Source organism: Mauremys reevesii, linkage group 18 (genome assembly GCF_016161935.1).
Source record: "Mauremys reevesii isolate NIE-2019 linkage group 18, ASM1616193v1, whole genome shotgun sequence".
NCBI lineage: Eukaryota > Metazoa > Chordata > Testudines > Geoemydidae > Mauremys > Mauremys reevesii.
The window spans coordinates 17,050,805-17,071,990 of NC_052640.1; the positions used below are offsets into that span (position 1 = coordinate 17,050,805).

Genomic DNA, 21,186 nt, shown 5'->3' on the forward strand with positions numbered 1-21,186 from the left:
AGGCTGGGAGTTTGAGACCCCTGATTTAGGCCAATATGAGTACCCTCCTTTTCCACTGTTAAATAATAGAAAACATGCAGCCAGAGCTAAATTCTGTGCCTAGGGGATAGCAATTAGTTAATATCCTAAATCCTTAATTTGGAAATGAAACAATGCACCATTTAAAATAGATCTGCAAGTTATTACTTACACAAGCATTGTCTTGGTAAATCATTAATATTAAAGCAAATTGGTCAACCTAAGAGCAATATAGAGCACAAAATGCACACAATTTAGAAAAAACCTCAATAATACATTAAATCTTAAATGTAGTCTACATAGCACAACGTGTTTCAAACAAAAATCAAATAAAAAATTTTTTTGTAATAACCTCTTCCACAACTCATAAAAAACTTATCAAAACAAACATTTTTAAACACACAATAAAATTATTTTTCTATTTTTTAACACCATTGGGTAGCTTCACCGAAGTGAAGCCTCAAAAAATTGGGTAGAAACTCATAAATGTTCCTCTCCACGGAAATCTTTAGTAAAAGGCGAAAGATTTATACGATCTGAAGAGAAACCAGAGTATACCCCACACTCCGCACAAGCGCTGCCGGGGCAAGAGCAACACTTCACTATCTCACGGTGACTGCACTTACCGGGGCCTGAACCCCGCGTGTTTACAGCCCCGCGCACCGGCCCGAGCACCCCGCGCGTTCGCTCCTCGGAACCGGGCTCTCTGGGAGCAAACCCAGCCCGTGGCCACGGGAGGCGGCTGCGGGTGCGCAATGCATTCTGGGGATGGAAATTAGCATGGCCGGGGCGGTCGGAGAGCGCGGGAGGAGCCCGGCCTCTGAGCTGCGGCTGCAGCCCCTGGGACGCGGCTCCTGGGATCCCAGCGGCTGCCCCGGGCGCAGCCCCGCGCACTGGTTACTCCGGGAATTGGTCTGCTGGGGCTGACTCTGCAACAGTTACTCGGGTTATTGAGCACTCATATGCCTGACTAGGGCGCCTCACGTAAGTGCTCGCCCAGGTAATGGTTGCCCAGTCTAGCCGCAGGGTTCTCAGACTGAGGGCTGCAGTCGTTGGGGCAGCAAATTATGAATGACTATTATTTCATATTTTTAATGTGGCTGCACGTGGCATCTGTCCCTGGCGCAGCGCGCGCGCTCACACTTTGCACCATTCTACCTCTGCCCAGCTTGCCCAGTCTCCCGTGTGTTGCGCGCCGGAGGCAGGAGGATGCTGAGTGGCTCAGCGCTGTGTCGCTCAGACCCGCTCTTGTCTCTTCATTGGCTTTGCCCAGCCAGGGGCGGAGCATAGGTAGCCGTGGCAACAACGGGCTCAGCTTCGGCCTTCTGGCCACACCGGCTGTCGCGGCCGGAAAACGTAGTTTTACGCGCTCCCTGGCGATTGGCTGGGAGTGAGCTGTCCGTCATACACCCTTGTCTGATTGGTTCGATGAGCTCACTGTGGGGCTGGGCTCACGGTGCCGGGTAGCGGCATGGCGGACCGCGGCGCGTGGAGGGTGAGTGGACGAGGGAGCGCGCGCAGCGCCTGGGGCCCGTCGAGCGGCCATGACAGCGGGGGGAGGGGTCCGCTCCTGGGCCAGGCCATCCCCCGCCTAGCTGGGCGCGTGGCCTGCAGCGGGGTCACGGGACTCCTGCTAGTACCGTCCCCGGGCGCCTGGCCTGACCTGCTCCATGCGTGCTGCCAGCCCCCCTCCTGCGACGGCAGGCGCCGTGTGCAGCGGGTGCAAGAACAGGGCCCAGCGCTCCGGCTGCTGGCTCAGGGGTGCTGAGCAGTAGGACACGCCCTGTTGCATGTTTCAGGGTGATGCTGATAAGGTAGAAGAATATTAGTATCCAGATTCTGTCCCTTAAAAAAAAGAGTCTTACCTTGAACTGTTTGCCACTGAATTGTTAGTAATGAATAGTTCCTATGGCACACCCTCACGGGACAGCGCCGCTTTGTCCCAACCTCTGTACAGTCGGACTCTTGGTTCCAGTTAGAGTAAAGACGTAACAACAGCACAGTATTTAATCTCAAAACACAATACACTGAGATGGCGTGTGGGGAAAAGACCCCCATCAAGACAGCTGAAATGAATGGGACAGGTTTGATTTCCCACCATGACAACATAGACCGGGCATTTTTAAACTCAGAAACATCTTGTTCCTTACTACTAAGGCCAAATATCAGGATTCTTCTCCTGCAGGTGTCTTCTTAATGTATTTTTTGCTATTTTACCAGCCTCCACGAACATGTGAGGATTATTGGTCTGAATGGAAACACTGTAAGGGCATCCGTAATTTATTCCATAACTATTATACGTATGGGGAAGCTCCCTCCTGTGAACAGTGGAAAATAGACTATGGCAATTGCAGAGAGTGGGAAAAAAGCAAAAGTCCAGATGCTAAGGTATGATGAATGCCAAACTGAAGACAGTATTAAGAATGGTATAAAAAATAAATTGTGCATCATGCATGCAACATGGTCATCAGCATTAACCTTCCCCCACTCAGCCACCCATACCACAGTAAAGAAAAACAAGATTTTTTCTAATTTATCAATATAAAGTACTTCCACAACTGAGTGGGCAAGAATGTCACAAGGCTGGTGTAATATATATAGAAGAATAGTTATGTCAGTGATGAGAACAGGCCTTTTCCATGTTTGTGAGGCACTATGTAGATGTTGGATAATTTTCCAATACATTTAACTCTTGGGTTTGTTTCTGGGAGAGGGGACTAACAACTGCAATATTATAAGATTTTACAAATCCTTTAAAAATGATAAAATGTTGAGCCTAAATTGCCTGCCACTGTCCTTTTCAATCCACAACCTTTTCTTCAAAACTGTAGAGGGAAAAATGTCTTGCTTTCTTCCCCATGCTAATCCATACAAAATGTTGCCACTAAAATCATCTTCCTCTCCTGTTGTTTTGACTGTATCATCCCTTCTTCAGATCCCTCCACTAACTCCCCATTATCTTATTTCAAATTAAAATGATTGTCATTGCTTTTAAGAGCCAACATCCATCATTCATTCATCATAGTATATGGCTCTGACTTTGGAACCTTTCATGTTCTCCGCCTTCTCCCTTCCACTCCATGAACAATGTCGGTCTTATTTTTCCCGTTTCCTTCTCCAATGCCTGCCTTTTTTATGCTTCTATTGCCTATGCTCACAACCTCACATCAGTTCTCTATATTCCTTGCATCATTCAAATCTCTCCTAGAAACCTCAGTTGTACTGTCTTGCCAATGAAGAGAATTAAAAAAAAACACACCCTAACTTAATAGAATGCCATTAAAGCAGAAATAAATGATCATAGTGGTGTTAGTGCTACTATTATTCAAGTTTTATCAGAATCATTAAGCCTAAAATTTCAAAATAACAATTGTGTTGCCAACTTGAGACAGTAGAGGGGCCTGATTTTAAGAGGGTGGATATCCAGCACTGTCTGAAAACAAGGCGCTTTGAAAGCATCAACACTGAATGCCCCAAAATTGAGGCATTCAAAACCAATAGCTACTTTTGAAAATGTAGGCCTTAAGGTTTGGGTTTTTGCCATTAAAAAGTAATGATCTTTTGAAGATAATTATTTGTACAGGAATAGTCATACTTTTGGCCTTTTGCTATCTGTGTATGCTTTTAAACTTTTAATAGCAAACATTTTCTGCTATGACCTTTCCTTTTGTTGCCATTCCAAGCTGCTTTCATTTTAGTATGGCAAATTAATTTTTATATGTATCTTGAAAAAGATCATTGGTAGAAGTAACTTGAGTTGTGTGAGTAGCTAATGTTTATAATGTGCTTTGAAAATGCAGCACACTGAATGCTGAGTATTATATTGTCATGCATTGCAGGAATCCCTATGCAAGAGTGAAAGAGTCCGGATTCTGGAAAAACAGAAGTATGATCCAGTGTGGCAGCTGAGGAAAAGCCCACCAAGGGACTGGTACCTTCCTCTTGGTCAAGATAAACCAAAGTAATAAGACTACCTACCATATTTGGCCCTCATATACCAGAAGATGTGAGGCCAATGCTATTTTTCTGCCATGTGATGCTGAAACAAGACTGTAGCCTCTAAAGGAGAAAGACTTCTCAGCTTATACTTCTGCTCACAGCAGTGCCTCACCTCATTAATGCCTATTTTGGAGTACATTTAATGGTGTTTAAGAAATGTCTTACTGAGATGTAAATATTTAAAAAGGATAGTTCAGGTGCTCAGTTTAATTCTTGTCTGCTCCAGTCCTCTGTCTTTCCCATTCATCCAGACAAGGACAATGCCTGCTGCTTTGAAGCAGCACACATTCACGTAGCCCAGCTGCTCTTGCTATTAGAGCCCACCCCTCATTTCCTTCACATGGGCTAAGCATGCTGCCATTTATGACATGCCCAAGACCAGACTAGCCAGATGAGGAATTAAAAAACCAAGCTAGCCCTCTCCATTGGCAGTAGAGATTAGAGTCATCAGGACAGCCCAAGCAGCTGGTATTTGAAAAAGAAAGTTTGTACAGATGCACTATTGTCATCCTTAACAGAGTGCTATGGGGCAGCAGACAGAAAATAAAGTTGACCTATACCAGCTGTTTGCCCCTGCAAAATTATTCTCAGGCTGTTTTTGTTCTTAAATATGTTTGTGAAAGCATTAAAAGTTATCACAAAAATAAGACTTCAGTGACTTTCAAAGATAAGTCTTATGGCTTTAAGCAAATTAGTTAAATGGAATCTCTTATCACATTAGCCATGCAGTATGAAAAGCTATATTTACTTTGTTGTGATATATATCATATCTGTTTTCCCCTTGATTTGTACACAGGCACCTCAACAAAACCTGAATTGGAGCTAAAGGAGAAATTGACAGTTATCTTCCCAGTACTGTAGACTGACATGATTGCTTTAACAATTTTTCTTCATCGCATAATTATACTCTCAGGAACTATGGTTTGTCCAGAGTGAGGAATTGTTACTCAAGAATAAATGAAAGGGGAAAAAATATTCTATAAGTGAAAAAATAATGTTCACTAAAGCCACAGTTCTCTACATGGAACCGTGCTTCAGTTTCTGGCACAAAAATACAGTACAGTAGAACCCTGTTTATCTGGTCTAATTGGGACCAGGGCCAGATCAGATAATCAAAACTCTGAATAAACCAGGGAATGGGAAAATGCTATGCCGCAGCACCATCTAATGGCTACAAGAGAGATTGCCCACTTCTGGCCCTAGGGTCACGATTGTTTGGTAAATGCAGAGAGCTGGCTAAGGGAAGGTTAGATCAATGGAGTTCTAAAGTATTTTGTTTTTATTGGAAGTTTTATTGTCAAGATGGCCAGTTATAAAAAGAAAGGGAACAAGGACAGGTGGTGTTTTTCTTTTCTTTTGACAGACATCTGCATAGGGATGTTTGAAAAAACAAAATAAATAGTCTAGTCACATCCCATTGTGTCATCCTTTAATGCACTGAGTATCTCCTGCCAGCTCCATGGCAGAGTCTTCCGATCTCACTGTGTGTACACTTTGGTAATGTCGATGCATTTCCCTTCAGGAGCCTCATAGCCAGGAACCTGTGGTGTGTAACTAGGCCCTTCTTTCTCAAAGGGAAACAGGTCCTCATCTCGTCTTATTGCTGCTTGGTAAAGTTCTTCTGATTCGAGACGCAATTCCTCTAGTGCCTCCTGCTGAGCTGCCATAAGAGACTTCAGTGTTTCCATCTCTGCCTCATGTTCTTTCTGCTTGTACAGGGCCCATTTCTTCAGGAGCAGGGCTCGCCTTTCATTCTCCTCAAAGGACAGTGGGGAGATCTCTCGCACTCTGGCAAACATGAAAGAACAAGATAACATTTTAACACAGAAGCTGCTCGCATCCCGAAGAGCAAAAACTACAGTGAGATACAAAAAGGCAAGTTGGCCCAAACACACAATACTCTGGATTGCCTTTATGTAGGGTCTTTCATTGGAGGATACTACAGCACTATCTAACAGCAAATTCCACTTGCCCATTCATCTGTTTGTTTCTAACCAAACAAGTAACATATCATTCATGTTATCCCAATTGCCACCACAGGGAGAGTGGATGAGAAGATTTTGTACCTAAGCTGATGCATTTTGTGGCAATTTGCAAGATTCCTTTACAAACATTCCTCAATACACCTGAGGTAGTTACCTTTTTTAAAGGTAAGAGAACAGGAGGTTAAAGACTTGCCCAAGGTAATTAGAGAGACCAGGTGGGTGAGCTTTCAAGCCACACAGAGCTTTTCTTCAGGTCTGGGAAAGGAACTCTCAGGTCACAGAAAAATGCAAGGTGGAACAGATGGTTTAGCATAAGTAGTTAGCACATAATGTAAGGGAGCTTAAATTCATTATTCTGCTAGATACTACAAATAATGATTTATGACCCATTATAACAATCTGTAACCCACTAACCCAGGGGTTCTCAACCTATTTATCATTGTGGGCCCATGCAGGTTGAGAACCACAGCGCCCCTCCCCAACCCAAAATCCCCTTTGCCCAGCACCCCCTGCCCAGAGACCCATCCACAGAGGGGGGCCAGGAGCAGGCAGCTGGCACCTGCACCCCATGGGGCTCGGCCGCCTAAAACTTGCTGCAGCACTCTCACAAATCCCTAGTTCCCAGTGCTCCCCCCCGCCCCACAAACCTGCCCAGAGACCCACTCTCCCACACCCTGTCCCCGGCAGCACTCAGCAGCCCCCTGCTGGCAGAAGTGCTCCAGCTGGCTGCCAGATGCTGTCTCCCCCTCAGCCAGACCTGCCTCCTTTCAGACCAGAATGGCAAATTTTGAATTTTTTTTTTTTTTAAGCATGTAGCTGGGCTACAGTTGTGTGCTAACTGGGCTGCATACAGCCAGCCCACAGGCTGTCCATTGCATTAACCCCATCTTTTTGTTTTATGACTGCATAGGTGTTAATGGGCTTCTCTATCTTGAATGGTCCCTGTGACGGAGTGGGGGGTTTTCTTGGCCTTTTTTTCGTGTTTTCCAATGGGTTGCATGCAGAGGGAGTGGGACTCAGTGTCCCCGGGTGTTTCTGGGGACTTTCTGGGAGGGAGGGAGCGAACAGGGAAGCTGCCCGTCCCCCAGCAGGCAGGGCCACCCAGAACGCAGGGGCTTTAGGGGCTGCAGGACTCTGGGCTAAGGGGGCCCTGGGGCCCTGGCCTGCAGCCCTAAAGCCCCTTTCGGAATGCGGCCCTGCGAACATGGGCCAGAGGACTCAGGAGGAGCAGGGGCAGCCATGCAGCCAGCGGCCGGAGAGAAGCGGCGCTTTCCCCTTCAAAGCCGGCCAGAGAGAAGCGGTGCTTTGAAGGGGAAAGTCCTCTGGCCCGTGCTCGCAGGGCTGCATTCCAAAAGGGGCTTTAGAGCTGCAGGCCAGGCCCCCTTAGCCGAGGGCCCTGCAGCCCCTAAAGCCCCTGCGTTCTGGGTGGCCCTGCCTGGCGGGGGTGGGGGGCAGCTCCCAGAATCACAGCCGTAGAGGCGGTGCCGTGCTGCGCAGAGCCACCTGCACACACCCTGCACCAAACAGGAGCTGCCCAGGTAAGTGCTCTGCACCTCCTGCCTGCCCCAGCCCTGAGCCTCCTCCCACAGCCTAACTCCCTCTCAGACCCCGCACCCCACCCTGAGCACCCTCCCACACCCTAACTCCCTCCCAGACCCCGCACCCCCAGACCCAGGGGTTAGACAGGGGCACCTCCCCACCACAGTATTGTACCGTATATAATGCCTTTTGTCTGCCCCCCAAAAATGTCCTTGGAACCTAACCCCCCACATTTACATTAAATCTTATGGGAAAATTGGATTCGTTTAACATCGTTTCACTTAAAGTTGCATTTTTCAGAAACATAACTACAACATTAAGTGAGGAGTTACTGTAGGGGGTAGTTCACTATTATTTGCACCTCTCCAGTTCATTATCAACCCCAAGGTAAAAGCTGGTAGTTCTCTATACCGTGAAGCATCCAAAAACTTGAATGGTGTTACAAAATCCTCAATGGGAATCATTTCCTGGGCAGCTTTTTCCATCTTTTTAATCTTTTTCTTCATACGGTCCTTTTGTGCTTGGTCTCTTCTTGGATCTACCTTCTTTTTCTTCCTCGGTTCTGCTCTAGTGGAGGAAATTAATTTAAAAAATTTGTATCTGTGTATACACATTTAATACTTGATACTTTTCGTTTCTATATTAAACCCATCCCAGAATAAAAGGGTGTGTCTAATAGGGAATATTTTTCTATACATACTGGAAATTTGAGAAGCATTCTTGCAGCAAATCAATATAAACTGTAATATAGTACATTTTCTTATATCAATCTATACATAGAAGAATAATACTTAGCACTTTACAAACATTAACAAATTAGTCCTCACAGCACTCCTGTGAAGTATCATGCCCATTTTACAGATAGGGAAACCAAGACAGTGGGTCAGTGACTTGCACAATGCTACAGAATAAGTCAATGGCAGTCAGTCTTAGAACTCCGGTGTTCCTGGTTAGTGTTCAATCCACCAAGCCATGCTGCTTCCTTATACTACACACACAGTATAGGCAGACAGGTTTTATATTTGGATGTTGGCTTGAAACAGAAGTCGTACAGTATTTTAGCTACTAACTATGGAGTCATTTTAACCAAATTGTATTAAGAAAAGGGTGGCATGCAAACTGATACTACACATCTATAAATGTAGAAAAAGGACATTAAAGTATTTTTAGTGCAGCTAGTGCCACATTTCAACTACTGTTCAAAAGGAAAAACCAGAATGCAGTTTAAATCAGAATATCTCCAAACATACACTTTTACGTTACATGCCTTCATAACTGAGGAATTATGAGTAAATACAACTAACTATAAACTAAAATTTTATGCAGAGCATTAGCTACATATATGGGAATTAAACACTACACTAGAGCCTAATAATTCTACCTTCTTTTATATCTATGCCTCATAATGTAGAAATATATATGTGAACATATTCATTTGAATAATTTAAATTTTCCTAACTTCCTGTAAGGAGGATGGGAACATCTGAAAACTATTCTATGAAATACAATATAAGTTGTATTTTACCTCATGGGGAGGGACGCCTGAAATGCCAGCATAGAAGTCTGCCAATGGTTTCCCCGAAAATGAATGGTCCAGGGCAGCTGAGAACTAAAGAAAAAGGGAATACAAAGCATGAGACGAATCAAATTATGTTAATATATAGCTTTTGTATACAGCCTTTTATTAGTGATTCCACTTGCAGGCATACATGATAATGAATAATCTTCAGTCCATCCTCAACAGTTTGAGCCAGTAGCGGAGCCTGGCACAAACTCAACCATAACAAACATTAACCCTTTCAGGCCAATAACAGTCCAGATTTTGCACTGTTTGAAAGTCTGAAACCACAAGGGGGGAGAATCACTTTTAAAAAAATCACAACTTAATTATGGCTCAAATTCAAATGACAGTGTATTTGAAAAGTAAAAATAACTGATTCTACAAACTAGGGAGTATTTTCAGCTTCACATTTAGGAACAGAGTGATGCAGTTTCTCAGGGTCTACAGAGGATATGAAGTCTGCTACAAAAGAAAAACAATCTGTCAAAGTCTGAGTCACCAACTTGTCCGTGCCCTTCTGCTTAAGCACAGACTAAGTCTGCTGGTACCACAACCCTCCCTCTCAATCCAAGCCGGTGTCCAACTCTTTTGCAAAAGCTCCATCCCGATGACCAGGAACATGTATCACATGCTGGGACCTGCTGCTTCCAGGAGGGCAAAACCCCCACAATTGGCAGTGAGGGTAGCCAGGCAGATCCAGACGGTGCAACAAACGAAAGGCCAGGAATTTCAACCAGGGCCACGCGTATGGAAGGCACCGGCGGCAAATTACACCAGGGCAGGGCCCGGATCAGAGCATCGCATGCAGGGGCCTAGTGGCTACTACGCCTTTCCATTACCCAGGGGCGCGTATCACCAGGGAGGGCGCACGCGCACGCGCCCGGCGTTCCTGGCGCGAGGACACCCCGTGCAGCGAGGGGGCGCTGCCAGCGGGGCTCGCGCCGGGCAGGAGGTGGTGTCACAGGGGCCACACGCGCCGGCGGGAGGGGACCGGCCGGCGAGCCCCAGGGCAGGAGCCCGGGGGTGTCCCTGGCCCTACCTGAGCAGGGAGCTCCCCGCTCCGCCCCGCACTCCGGGGAGCAGGCGCACCGCCCCGCAGGCTGCTGCCGCCAGCATGGTTCTTGCGGGGCCTGGGCACCTCGGCGGCGGCAGCAGCAGCGGCTCCTCTCAGCTCCCCGCCAGTGCGGTGCGCCGGCAACTGCGGCCGGCGGTAAACCTGCTCCCCCCCACCCCTAGTTCCGCCTCGCGAGGAATCCGGCCCTGGGCGCGGAGCAGCGTGGGAAGCCGGCGCAGAGTCTCACCGCCCGAGGAGGGCGAGTGGCTTTAGGGAGGGGACAGAGGCGCTTTACATTGACAGCAGGGCTGCTACGGGGCAGCTGCAGGACTCACGTGGGACTGAAGGGGGCGCTCGAGGAGAAACTACAGGCGAGTCTGATGCTGAACCCCTGGATCCTGAAAACCTAGAATCCTCTCAGCTCCTCTAGTGACTGGTCACTGAACCACCCGCAGCCCAAACACACGGAACGCTAGAGCCCAGTCCGTGCAGTCTGGGCATCTGAAAGCCTCTTAAACCCAATGCCTCTGGAGTAATCACCAAATACTTGGCTCCCTAAACCCCCTGAAGCCAGTAGCTGCCCCTGTTTGAGAGTATGATACAGCATGTCTTACCCTTGTACTCCAAGGGTGTCCCCAAACACAGCTATTAATATTTGAAATAAAACAAAAGCTAGTAGCAAGTACCGAGGGGGTGTGGGTGGGGAATCAGATGACAATCTGAAAAGTGCAGAAAGATTGAGGGAGGTGGAATGAGTTTAAAAAAATCAAGAGGATTAATATATTTGCATGGAAAAAATCTTAATTAAATATCTGACTATGAACGATGCATAGATTAGACTCCCAAAGATGAAATCCTGACCCCATTCACGTAAATGGGAGTATTGACAGTAATGCCAATAGGGTCACTAATTCATCCTAAGTATCAAAATAAAAACGTTTTCCTTCAACTGCTCTTCCAAAATATTCAAATAATACAAGTCCTTCACTGAAGGCCTTTCTGAAATTAGTTAGCAGTTTTCAAACTGGCTTTCTGGAAGTAAGCCACTGAAGGGATCAAATTTGAGCTACTGGTTACCAAATATAGGGCCTGACCCCACAAGAATTTAACTGTATATATAATCACTCACATACATCTGTGTTTAGAGAATTGAATGCTGGGATGCTACATATAATCCTCCACTCCCTTTGACGTGACTAGCACACAAATTCTTTAATCCTGTAGCTAGACATATTACCTTCCAACACACCCACTTTGTTCCTACCATTTGGATGATGGTGTATAAGTATTCAAAGTCAGCTTTCCTTCCTCCTCCACACAATGCTCTCAGCTTTTTAAATATAAAAAAAGGAAGAATTCAAAATACTTCATTGAAACTCGTTGTGCAGGATTCTTTAGCTGAAATGGAGATAACTGAAAATACAGAATTTGGAGCATAAGTTTAAATTGTGTCTGACATCCCATTCCTGGAGTTAAATCATGGCTTCATGTAAATCAATGGAAGTTTTGCCACTGACTTCAGTGGGGCTAGGATTTCGCCTCTGAATTCCAATACCAGTACCTAGCACTGGACAAAAAAAACAGGAGTACTTGTGGCACCTTAAAGACTAACAAATTTATTTAAGCATGAGCTTTTGTGAGCTACAGAGCTGTAGCTCACGAAAGCTCATGCTTAAATAAATTTGTTAGTCTTTAAGGTGCCACAAGTACTCCTGTTTTTTTTGCGGATACAGACTAACACGGCTGCTACTCTGAAACCTAGCACTGGACAGTCACCAATAAATAGAGCATAAATACCTATTTACACAGGACTTTAAGGGAGATAAATCTAGAGTCTTATCACATGTTTTAAAGTTTTGCACAATTCCAAAGTTTTTATCATGCAAAAACAGGGTAACACATTAATGGGAATATGCTACAAAAGAGTTAAAAGTTAGTGTGATTAATATGGTACTTAGGCCACTCATGAAAAAGTAAACAACCAGAGTCCTCCAGCTTCACAGCATTGTACATTATTTGTAGGGGAAGAGAGAGGCAAGCAGAGGAGGGCAGACTACATGATCTACTGGGTGTTTTCGTCTCTGATTTTCTGATGCTTAGAACTATGAACAATTTATGGACAATCACAAAGTTTCCCTAAAGAAAGTAAAATTGCCCTAGCTTATGAAAAAAGAACAGTAAATGCAAAGTGTAGTTATTCATCTAACAAACATTTTTGTTTATGAAATAACTGTAGAGAAAATGACATTATAGCAAAATAAATTATATGAGCATCAACTACAAAGGTAATAAAATGTATCTTGTGTCTAGACATAGTTAAGAGTTTGTACTGGCAAGTTTATGATGTTCTTGATACAGTTACATAATGATGTATGTGGTAGCATAAAGTTTCACATTGGGTACCGAACGTCCCATTATAGGGATATTTACCTAGTGCTGCTAAATTCGGCCTATTTAGAGACCCATAAAGGGACCCTGTTTTACATAATTAAAAATACAACATATACCTCACCTATTGCCCTGATCCTGCAAACACTTGCACACCTGTGGTCCCAGTGAACTGAAGGAGTGTAGTGTTTGCAGGACTGAAGTCCAGGTTACTGAAAGTTATTTTCCTTTTATTTTCGCTTCTCGGCCTTCTGGCTGGGGAAACATTATCTAAATGTCCTTTTTCCTGTTCATGTTGTTGGTTTGCTTTTTGCATTTCTCTCAAATTTGCCAGTAACAATGGACTAGTCAGTTTCACTTACAGCATAATGCAATTGTCACTCAACCCAGATCCTCCCGCAACTGTACCGGGGGATCGCTCAACCCGGACCTCCCCACACCCCATCTCTGCCCCAGGGGTGGGTCAGGCAATCCAGATCTTCCCTCATCTCTGCCTGGGGAATGTTTGTGTCAATCAATCGACACCTTGTCCCATCTCTGCAGGGGGAGAGGGATATCGTTCAACCCCCAGATCTGCCCCCATCTCTGGGTCTGTGTGTGTTAACCTCAACTCAGACCTTCCCTCATCTCCGCCGGGGGGTCACTCAAGCCAGACTTGTCCCATCTCTGCTCGGGGGAGGGGGTGTCACTCCACCCAACCTAGACCTGCCCCATCTCCGCTGCTGGGGGTCCCTCAACCCGGACCTGCCCCATCTCTGCCCGGGAGGGGGCTCTGGGCCGAGCTCCCCGCAGCGGGTCGCTCCGCCCAGACCGACCCCTGGCCCCACGCGGGAGCGGCGGCGGTCGGGGGCAGCCGGGCTCGGGGCGGCTGTTTCCCGCCGGGCCGGTTAGGCGGTTGCCCGGCGCAGACTTCCGGCGTTGCCGGGGAGCCGCTGGGAGCCGAGCGGGGGATGCGGCCGGGAGGAGGTGGCTGGGGCAGGGCCGGGGCCGTGGCCGGGGGATGGAGCGGCGCTAAGGCGGCTCCGGCCGGGGCAGGGGCCGGGCAGCGCGGAGAGCAGGAGCGAGGAGAGCCCATGGCTGCTGGCTGCTGCTGAGCCGCGCCGCCGCCGCCTCTCGGAGCAGCCCGGAGCCCGCCCGCCAGCCCGGGGGTCCCGGGGGCACGGGCCGGCGGGGGCCCCGGGCCGGGGGACAATGAAGCTCCTGAAGCCGACCTGGGTCAATCACAATGGTGAGTGCGGGGCCCGGGGTGTCCCGGGCTCGTTGTCCGTGTCCGGCGGGGCGGAGCCGGTGCCGGGGCGCCCCAAGGGGCGAGTCCGGTGGGTGGGTGCGTGCGCGGGGGGGGCACCGGGCCCGGGGAGGGCTCTGCGCGCGTGAACTTCGCCGTGAACCCGCTGAAAGTAACAACCCCCCCCCGTGTCCCAAAGCAGCGCCCTTGACTCCAGCCCCGCTGCCCTGTGCGCCCCTTCCCCGCCCCCATGAGGGGGACTCTCATGGGAGGACGAGACGCTGCGCTTGGAAAGAGGGACAGTTTGGTTTGGTGGGGAAAGCTGTCGTGATAGGATCTTCGTGGTTTAGGGGCATGCCAGGCTTTGATCGCGAGGGTGTGTGTGTGCAAAGACGAATGCACGGTGCAGATTTGAAGCTACGTTGTTACTCTTAGTTAAAGTTAAACATTTACAAACGTTTTGCACTTTAACAGCCCATGGGGTTTGTGATTTTGCTTTTCCTCTAAAGCGAATGAGATGTAGCAGTTACTGAGCGTAAACAATCCCTAAGCACATCTGGTTTTAGCAACTGCAACACTGTAACAGATATGAAGAGATGTGGTATAGTTTGTTTCCAAATAACAAGATAAGGATACATTCTTTAGCATGACTAAAGTGTCTGGAAATCTGCTTTTCTTGGCTCATTGTGGATTTTTATACATTTGGAAGGTTGAGAGAAATAAGATGCAGATAGTATGCTAAAGTAAATGGAATGAAAATAAAACGAAACTATGTTTGCTAGAGAAACATGGTTTCCAAAATTCAGACATTGGCTTGCAACTCTGCGTAGCAAAAATGTCTGCCAGGAGATCTGTGAGCTGTCCTGTCAAGCAGGGCTTCTGAATCTGTTTCTTTCTGAGGCCCCTCAACATGCTAAAAAAAATTCCAGAGCCCATCTGTGCCACAACAACAGTTTTTCTACATATCCAGTAGATTAAAAGCCAAGGCCGGCATTAGTGGTAGCAAGCAGGGCAATTGCCCAGGGGGCCTCATGAAGCTAAGGCTGTGCCTACACTGCCATTTTCAGCGCTAAAACTTTAGTCATTCAGGGGTGTGAAAAAACAGCCCCTTGAGCGACAAAAGTTTTAGACAGCAGCTCCCGGTGATAAAGCTACCATTCCGGGTGGGTTTTTTTTTAATCACCGGGAAAGCTCTCCCCCAGTGATAAAGTGTGACTACTCTGACCACATCACAACGCTGCCGTGGCCGTGCTGTAACGTGGGCAGTGTACACATACCCTAAGTTGCTCTGGCTTCGGTTTTCAGCTGTTGGTGGGTCTTGGGCTTGGGCTTTTTGCCCTGGGCCCCAGAAAGTCTAATCTAGCCCTGATCTCTGGTTTATTTTGGCGGACCCCCGAAACCTGCTCATAGCCCTCCAGTGGGCCCCGGACCCTTAGTTGAGAACTACTGCTGTAAAGAACAGAATGATTTTACTCTATTTTGTTTCACAAGCATAGTTGCAGTTTTCATTCAGGGAAACCTTTGACATAGTGAAAAGAATATAAAGGCACCAAATTGTGGATTTCTTGGCTTTCACACTGGATAGTGAAATGGTGTCATTCAGTGGCTGCATTGTAAGAAGCCTGAGCTGCTTATAACTATTCAGTACAAATATTCATTAATTTAGTGCTTATGAAAGTGAAGAGTAGTAGGTTGAACAAAGCGTACTTTGAATTAGCATGCGAGAGATGTGCAGATTTCCACATACCTCTATTCCATTCTGGGCCTTGTGCTGAAATTTATAGAAGTTCTGCACAAATGGGTACTAACCTGAGGCCACCAAAATAATTTTTGTTTTAATCAGTTGTTTTGTATATTCATGTCTCCAGATGTGTCAAGCTGCTGCACTTGCCCATTATACTTCCTGTAATTCAGCCCATAATACATAGTTGTGGAATAATATTATCCTGATATATTACCCCATATACTATATATTTTTCAGAATGTATGTGCACATGAACAGTAGCATCAGATTCTGTACTAAGATTAAGAAGTCATTGCTTTTAAACTGTCTTGTCTGCCACTTCTGTAATTACAATCTCATAGCGGTTTGTGAGCTATGATATATCTTGATCTTCAAGAATAAAGTGTTCCTAGTGAGATATAAATTAATGTACATTTGCAGAGGAATGTTGTAATTTCTTACCAACATTTTTTTAAATGTGCAGAGTATTATCAGAGTACAATCAGTAGCAAACAAACAACTTAGTGTCTAAATTATTACATCACAGTGACAGTGAGTGGAACAAGTGTTGGTCATGTAAAGAGTTAATTTTGCATGTTCAAACTCTGCCCATATACAGGTACTTTTTCATAATTTGTTCTGCATATACTTTTATTTTGACAGTGCAATTTACACCATAATATAAAGTTTTAGAAACTTGAACTCATTTCTTCCAGGTGACTGATATCTAGAGTAAACTGAGTATTGTTCAAATTGGACAGTGCTGGAGTTCTTAAAGCTGTTTTATTGTATGGTTTATTAGAGAGACCAAGTAGGTGAGGTAATATCTTTTATGGGGCCAACTTTTGTTGGTGAGAGAGACACGCTTTTGAGCTACACAGAGCTCTTCTGGTCTTTTAACTAAGTTAGCATAAAACTGTAGTTAGATTGTAGGTTTTATGATTAATTTTGACCTCAATCCTGCAGACACTTACAGACATGCTTAACTTGGATAGATATTCCATGCTTGAATAAAACGAGTACAGCAGTAGGAATATACTACCGACCACCTGACTAGGATGGTGACAGTAATTGTGAAAGACCCAGGGAGATTAGAAAGGTTATAAAAACAGAAAACTCAATAATAATGGGGGATTTCAACTAACCCATATTGACTGGGAACATGTCACCTCAGGATGGGATGAAGAGATAAAATTTCTAGACACCGTTAATGACTGCTTCTTGGAGCAGCTAGTCCTGGAACCAACAAACGGAGAGGCAATTTTTGATTTAGTCCTAAGTGGCGCGTGGGATCTGGTCCTAGAGGTGACTGTAACTGAACCATTTGGTAATAGCAACCATAATGTGATTAATTTAATATTCTATGGTGGCAAGGGAAAGGGAGAATAACAAAGAAGCCCACCACAGTAGCATTGAACTACACAAAAATGAGGAGGCCACTTAAACAGAAACTAAAAGGAACAGTCACAAGAGTAAAATGCCTGCAAGCTGCATGGAAACTTTTAAAAAATCACCATAACAGAGGCTCAAATTATATGTATAACCCAAATGGGAAGAAAAATAAAACAGCCACCATGGCTAATCAACAGAGTAAAAGAGGTGTTTAGAGACAAAAAGACATATTTTACAAATTGGAAGTAAAATCATACTGAGGAAAATAGAAAGGAATATAAACTCTGGTAAGTCAAGTGCAAAAGTATAATTAGGCAGACCAAAAAAGAATTTGAAGAGCAACTATTAAAAGAGACAAACTAACAGCAATTTTTTTGAAGTATATCATAGGCAGGAAGTCTACCAAACAGTCAGTAGTGCCACTGGATGATCGAGGTGCTAAAGGAGCACTCCAGGAAGACAAGGCCATTACAGAGCAGCTAAATTAATTCTTTCCATGGGTCTTCTCTGCAGACGATGTGAGGGAGATTCTCACATGTGAGCCATTCTTTTTAGGTGATACATCTGAGGAACTATCCCAGATTGAGGAAAATGAAATTTCAGGACTAATAATTGTGGTATATAACCTACTGCTTAAATCAGCCTCTGTATTAGATGAGTGGCAGATAGCTAATGTAATGCCAATTTTTAAAAAAGGCTCCAGAGGCAATCTTGGCAATTACAGGCCAGTAACCCTAACTTCAGTACCAGGCAAATTGGTTGACGCTATAGTAAAAATGAAAATTATCGGACACATAAATGAACAAAATACTTTGGAAGAGTCAACACAGTTTTTGTAGAGGGAAATCATGAGTCACCAATCTATTAGAATTCTTTTGTGGGGGACAAGAAAGATGTGGAGAGTGGTGATCCAGTGGACATAGTGTACTTGGACTTTGAGAAAGCCTTTGATAAGGTCCATCACCGAAGGGTGTTAAGCAAAGTAGGCAGTCATGGAATAAGAGGGAAGGTCCTTTCATAGATCAATAACTTGTTAAAAGACAGGAAGCAAAGGATAGGAATAAATGGTCAGTTTTCACAGTGGAGTGAGGTAAATAGTGGGGTCCCCCAAAGATCCGTGAGGACCAGGGAGGTTCAACATATTGAGAAATGATTTGGAAAATGGAGTAAACAGTGAGGTGGTGAAGTTTTCAGATGATACAAAATTACTCAAGGTAGTTAAGTCCAAAGCAGATTGCAAAGAGTTTCAAAGGGATCTGACAAAAGTGGGTGACTGAGCAACCAAATGGCAAATGATAAATGCAAAGTAATGCACATTGGAAAACATAACCCCAACTATACATACAAAATGATGGGGTCTAAACTAGTTACCTCCACTCAAGAAAGCGATCTTTGAGTCATCATGGATAGTTCTCTGAAAATATTTGCTCAATGTGCAGTGGCAGTCAAAAAAGCTAACAGAATGTTAGGAGCCATTAGCAAAGTGATAAATAATTAGACTGAAAATATCATATTGCCACTGTATAAATCCATTGTATACCCAGACCTTGAATACTGCATGCTGTTCTGGTTACCCCATCTTGAAAAAGTATTGCGAAGGGCAAACAGAAATTAGTAGGGGTATGGAATAGCTTTCATATGAGTAGAGATTAAGAAGACTGGGATTGTTCAACTTGGAAAGGAGGTGACTAAGGGAGAATATGATAAAGATCTACAAAATCATTAGTAATGTGGAGAAAGTGAATAAGGAAGTATTTACCCCTTCATATGACACAAGAACTAGGTGTCACTCAGTGAAATTAATAGTCAGTAGGTTTGAAGCATCAAAATGAAGTCACCCTGTGGAACTCATTGCCATGGGAAGTTGTGAAGGCCAAAAGTATAATTGGGTTAAAAAAAGAATGAGATATGTTAATGGTTATTAGCCAAGATGGTCAGGGATGCAGCCCCATGCTCTGGGTATCTCTAAACCTCTGACTGTCAGAAGCTGGGACTGGACAATGAAGATGGATCACTTCATAATTGCCCTGTTCTGTTCATTCCCTCTGAAGCATCTGGCACAGTCCACTGCTAGAAGACAGGATACTGGGCTTGATGGACCATTACTCTGACCCAGTTTGGACATACTTATGTCCTTCACTACTGAGTGGTCCATTGAAGTAAATGGAAATGGTAGTAAAATTAACTATGTGGGTAAGTGTCTGCATGAGTGTAACCTCAATATAAAGAGAACTTTTAATGAGTGTACATTAAAAATATTTGCTTTCATCTTGAAACAGTTAATTACCAAGCAAACATATTCTCTAAATGAAAGGTCACATTGATCAGAAAGAAAGTGAAAGCATTATCATTTGAGATACTTGGCTTTTGATTTCCTTTTTAAAAAGTTCTGCTAGGTTAGTATTACAAATGTAGCTTTTACAACCTAAATGTAATATTAAGATCCTGATCCTGAAAATACTGAGGCATGTGAGTAATCCCAGTGAGCTGAACAGGACTACTCGTGTGTTAGTGTTGGCTGGATAGGAGGCATAAATTGTTTCTGCTGTATATATCAGAAACCTTAGGTGACTATTTTTACCTTTTCCTCCCCACTATCAGAAGAGCGCCTTCCGCAGCAGTTGCTGGGGAAGCAAGAGACCAGGAATCTCCTCCTCCTCCTCTCTCTAATCGATCCTTCAGCATGTCCTTTGGAGCAGTACTTCTCAAAGTCGGGCCGCCGCTTGTTCAGGGAAAGACCCTGGTGGTCTGGGCCGGTTTGTTTACCTACTGCGTCCGCAGGTTCGGCCGATCTGCGAGAAGCGGTGCGGGCCGAGGGATGTGCTGGCCGACCTTCCCGCAGCCCCCATTGGCCTGGAGCGGCAGACCGTGGCCAGTGGGAGCTGCGATCGGCCGAACCTGCGGACGCAGCAGGTAAACAAACCGGCCTGGACCGCCAGGGGCTTTCCCTGAACAAGTGGCGGACTGGCTGTGAGAAGCACTGCTTTGGAGAATACTCTTCATCTCTCCCACCCCAACCTTCTGAGGGTTCTGCAGGGCTCTGTCCTTGATCCCTTTTTCTTTCTCTTCTCCCTTTACATTTTACCTCTGGGTAATCTTATCCACAAACACAAATTCAGCTACTATCTCTATGCTGACAACTCTCAGATCTACCCCTCTACTCCAGACTTGTCGTCTTCTGTCCAAACTAAAATCTCAGCTTGTCTCTAACATCTCCGCATGGATGTCTAGCTGTCAGATCAAACTCAGCATGCCTAAAAGAAGAGCTCATAATCTCCGTCCTCCTCCAATCCCTACTTTTGTTCAATTTAGGCATACAATTTATTACCTCTTCAAGCCACCTCACTGAATGTAAATATTTGAATAGATATTGAACATCTTATTGAATGTTCTATATTAAAAGGGTTGGAGAGAAATAAAATTAATGGAAACTCGCCCATATTATGGTGGAAACTCACACAGGATGTTGACAACTTTAAATTTCACTTATTTGTGCCTCAAGCTAAACAAAATGATGCCCATTTAAAGTTTATCAACAAAAGAGACATGTGTTTGCAAACAATGTAGTGTGTTTTCTTTAGCTGTGGTGGCTGTAATTTAAATTCCCTTAAGTTCAGGACAAACCAAAATCTATATGATAAGATTTTCCAAGCTCCTTTTGACTCCTGAAGTTTCTAAGTTGTATTGTCATGTTTTGGACTCCTTATCCTTTGAGAAAAATCCTTAGGAAATATTTTTTTTAGTTAAACCTAGTTTGGCTCTTAACACCGTGTGATTTTGGGACTTTGATAGTTTAAACTGTTAGTTAGAGATCATTGTAACTGTATAAAAAATATCCTGGAACTTAGTCTGTCAAATTTAAATATTCCCCACGTTAATATGTCCCTGGTGTTTTGGTTTGTTGTTTATTTAATGGAGAAGTCCTGAATTTCCCACCAGTTACTTGAGTTTCTGGCAAAAGGAAAAGCATTCATCCACTTGCAAACAGGAACACTTTACCTTTTGGCTCATTCCAACAGGATACAACAAAGTAATTCAGAGAGAATTCAGGAAGAAAGCAGTTACTAACAAATCTAATAATGGCTCTTTTTTGTTTAATTTTGACAAAATGAGACAAGATGAATGTCGTACCTGTGGTTTGTAAACTGTTCACAAATACAGTGAAGCAGTTCTTAAATCCTTTAATCTTTATTTCATGGTGCCCACTAAAGTGAGTAGTAACTTTAACAGACCAAAGAAATAGAGCATGGTGATGGTAACAACTCTGTCTTGCTGAGTTTCCTTCCTGTACTACATTTATAC

At 44.7% G+C, this 21,186-nt stretch overlaps 3 protein-coding genes and 1 non-coding gene across 10 annotated transcripts in view; 2 read left to right on the top strand and 2 right to left on the bottom strand.

Annotated features, from left to right (window-relative positions):
• Positions 1-458: 458 nt before the first annotated feature.
• LOC120386531 lies at positions 459-574 on the bottom strand. The gene has a single exon (XR_005589767.1). It is a non-coding gene; the product is annotated as a U5 spliceosomal RNA (small nuclear RNA).
• Positions 575-1,352: 778 nt separating this feature from the next.
• On the top strand, positions 1,353-5,680 carry C18H22orf39 (chromosome 18 C22orf39 homolog). 2 transcript variants are annotated; one of them, XM_039504395.1, is made up of 4 exons: positions 1,353-1,513; positions 2,239-2,406; positions 3,858-3,979; positions 4,814-5,680. In XM_039504395.1, exons 1-4 carry the CDS (start codon positions 1,490-1,492, stop codon positions 4,830-4,832), a joined length of 333 nt encoding a protein of 110 aa, XP_039360329.1. In that variant the 5' UTR covers positions 1,353-1,489; the 3' UTR covers positions 4,833-5,680. The 2 variants fall into 2 exon arrangements, with proteins under 2 accessions (XP_039360329.1, XP_039360330.1); XM_039504396.1 differs by lacking the exon at positions 1,353-1,513 and adding an exon at positions 1,522-1,832.
• Positions 5,274-11,468, bottom strand: MRPL40 (mitochondrial ribosomal protein L40). Of its 6 annotated transcripts, none has more exons than XM_039504392.1 (4): positions 11,421-11,468; positions 9,067-9,150; positions 7,953-8,108; positions 5,274-5,805 (listed from the first exon to the last, which is right to left on the bottom strand). In XM_039504392.1, the coding sequence occupies exons 2-4, from the start codon at positions 9,096-9,098 to the stop codon at positions 5,496-5,498; spliced, it is 498 nt and encodes a 165-aa protein (XP_039360326.1). In that variant the 5' UTR covers positions 9,099-9,150; positions 11,421-11,468; the 3' UTR covers positions 5,274-5,495. The 6 variants fall into 6 exon arrangements, with proteins under 6 accessions (XP_039360326.1, XP_039360322.1, XP_039360327.1 ...); XM_039504388.1 differs by lacking the exon at positions 11,421-11,468 and adding an exon at positions 10,142-10,412; XM_039504393.1 differs by lacking the exon at positions 11,421-11,468 and adding an exon at positions 9,741-9,935.
• Positions 11,469-13,551: 2,083 nt separating this feature from the next.
• The window catches only part of LOC120385874 (protein HIRA), a 59,591-nt gene continuing 51,956 nt past the window's right edge, over positions 13,552-21,186 (top strand). Inside the window, exon 1 of the mRNA XM_039504384.1 lies at positions 13,552-13,772. Coding sequence (XP_039360318.1) covers positions 13,736-13,772 — 37 coding nt within the window. The 5' untranslated portion in view covers positions 13,552-13,735. The remainder of the gene's footprint in view (positions 13,773-21,186) is intronic.

What these genes read in the sequence shown, in the direction of transcription:
- C18H22orf39 (XM_039504395.1), top strand. Translation starts at nt 1,490, where the DNA reads ATGGCGGACCGCGGCGCGTGGAGG. An exon ending in CGGACCGCGGCGCGTGGAGG is followed by an intron (nt 1,514 to 2,238) that starts GTGAGTGGACGA and finishes CTATTTTACCAG; the next exon opens with CCTCCACGAACATGTGAGGA. An exon ending in GCAAAAGTCCAGATGCTAAG is followed by an intron (nt 2,407 to 3,857) that starts GTATGATGAATG and finishes CATGCATTGCAG; the next exon opens with GAATCCCTATGCAAGAGTGA.
- MRPL40 (XM_039504388.1), bottom strand. Translation starts at nt 10,218, where the DNA reads ATGCTGGCGGCAGCAGCCTGCGGGGCGGTGCGCCTGCTCCCCGGAGTG. An exon ending in GCGGGGAGCTCCCTGCTCAG is followed by an intron (nt 9,151 to 10,141) that starts GTAGGGCCAGGG and finishes CTTTTTCTTTAG; the next exon opens with TTCTCAGCTGCCCTGGACCA. An exon ending in AAGTTTTTGGATGCTTCACG is followed by an intron (nt 5,806 to 7,952) that starts GTATAGAGAACT and finishes CATGTTTGCCAG; the next exon opens with AGTGCGAGAGATCTCCCCAC.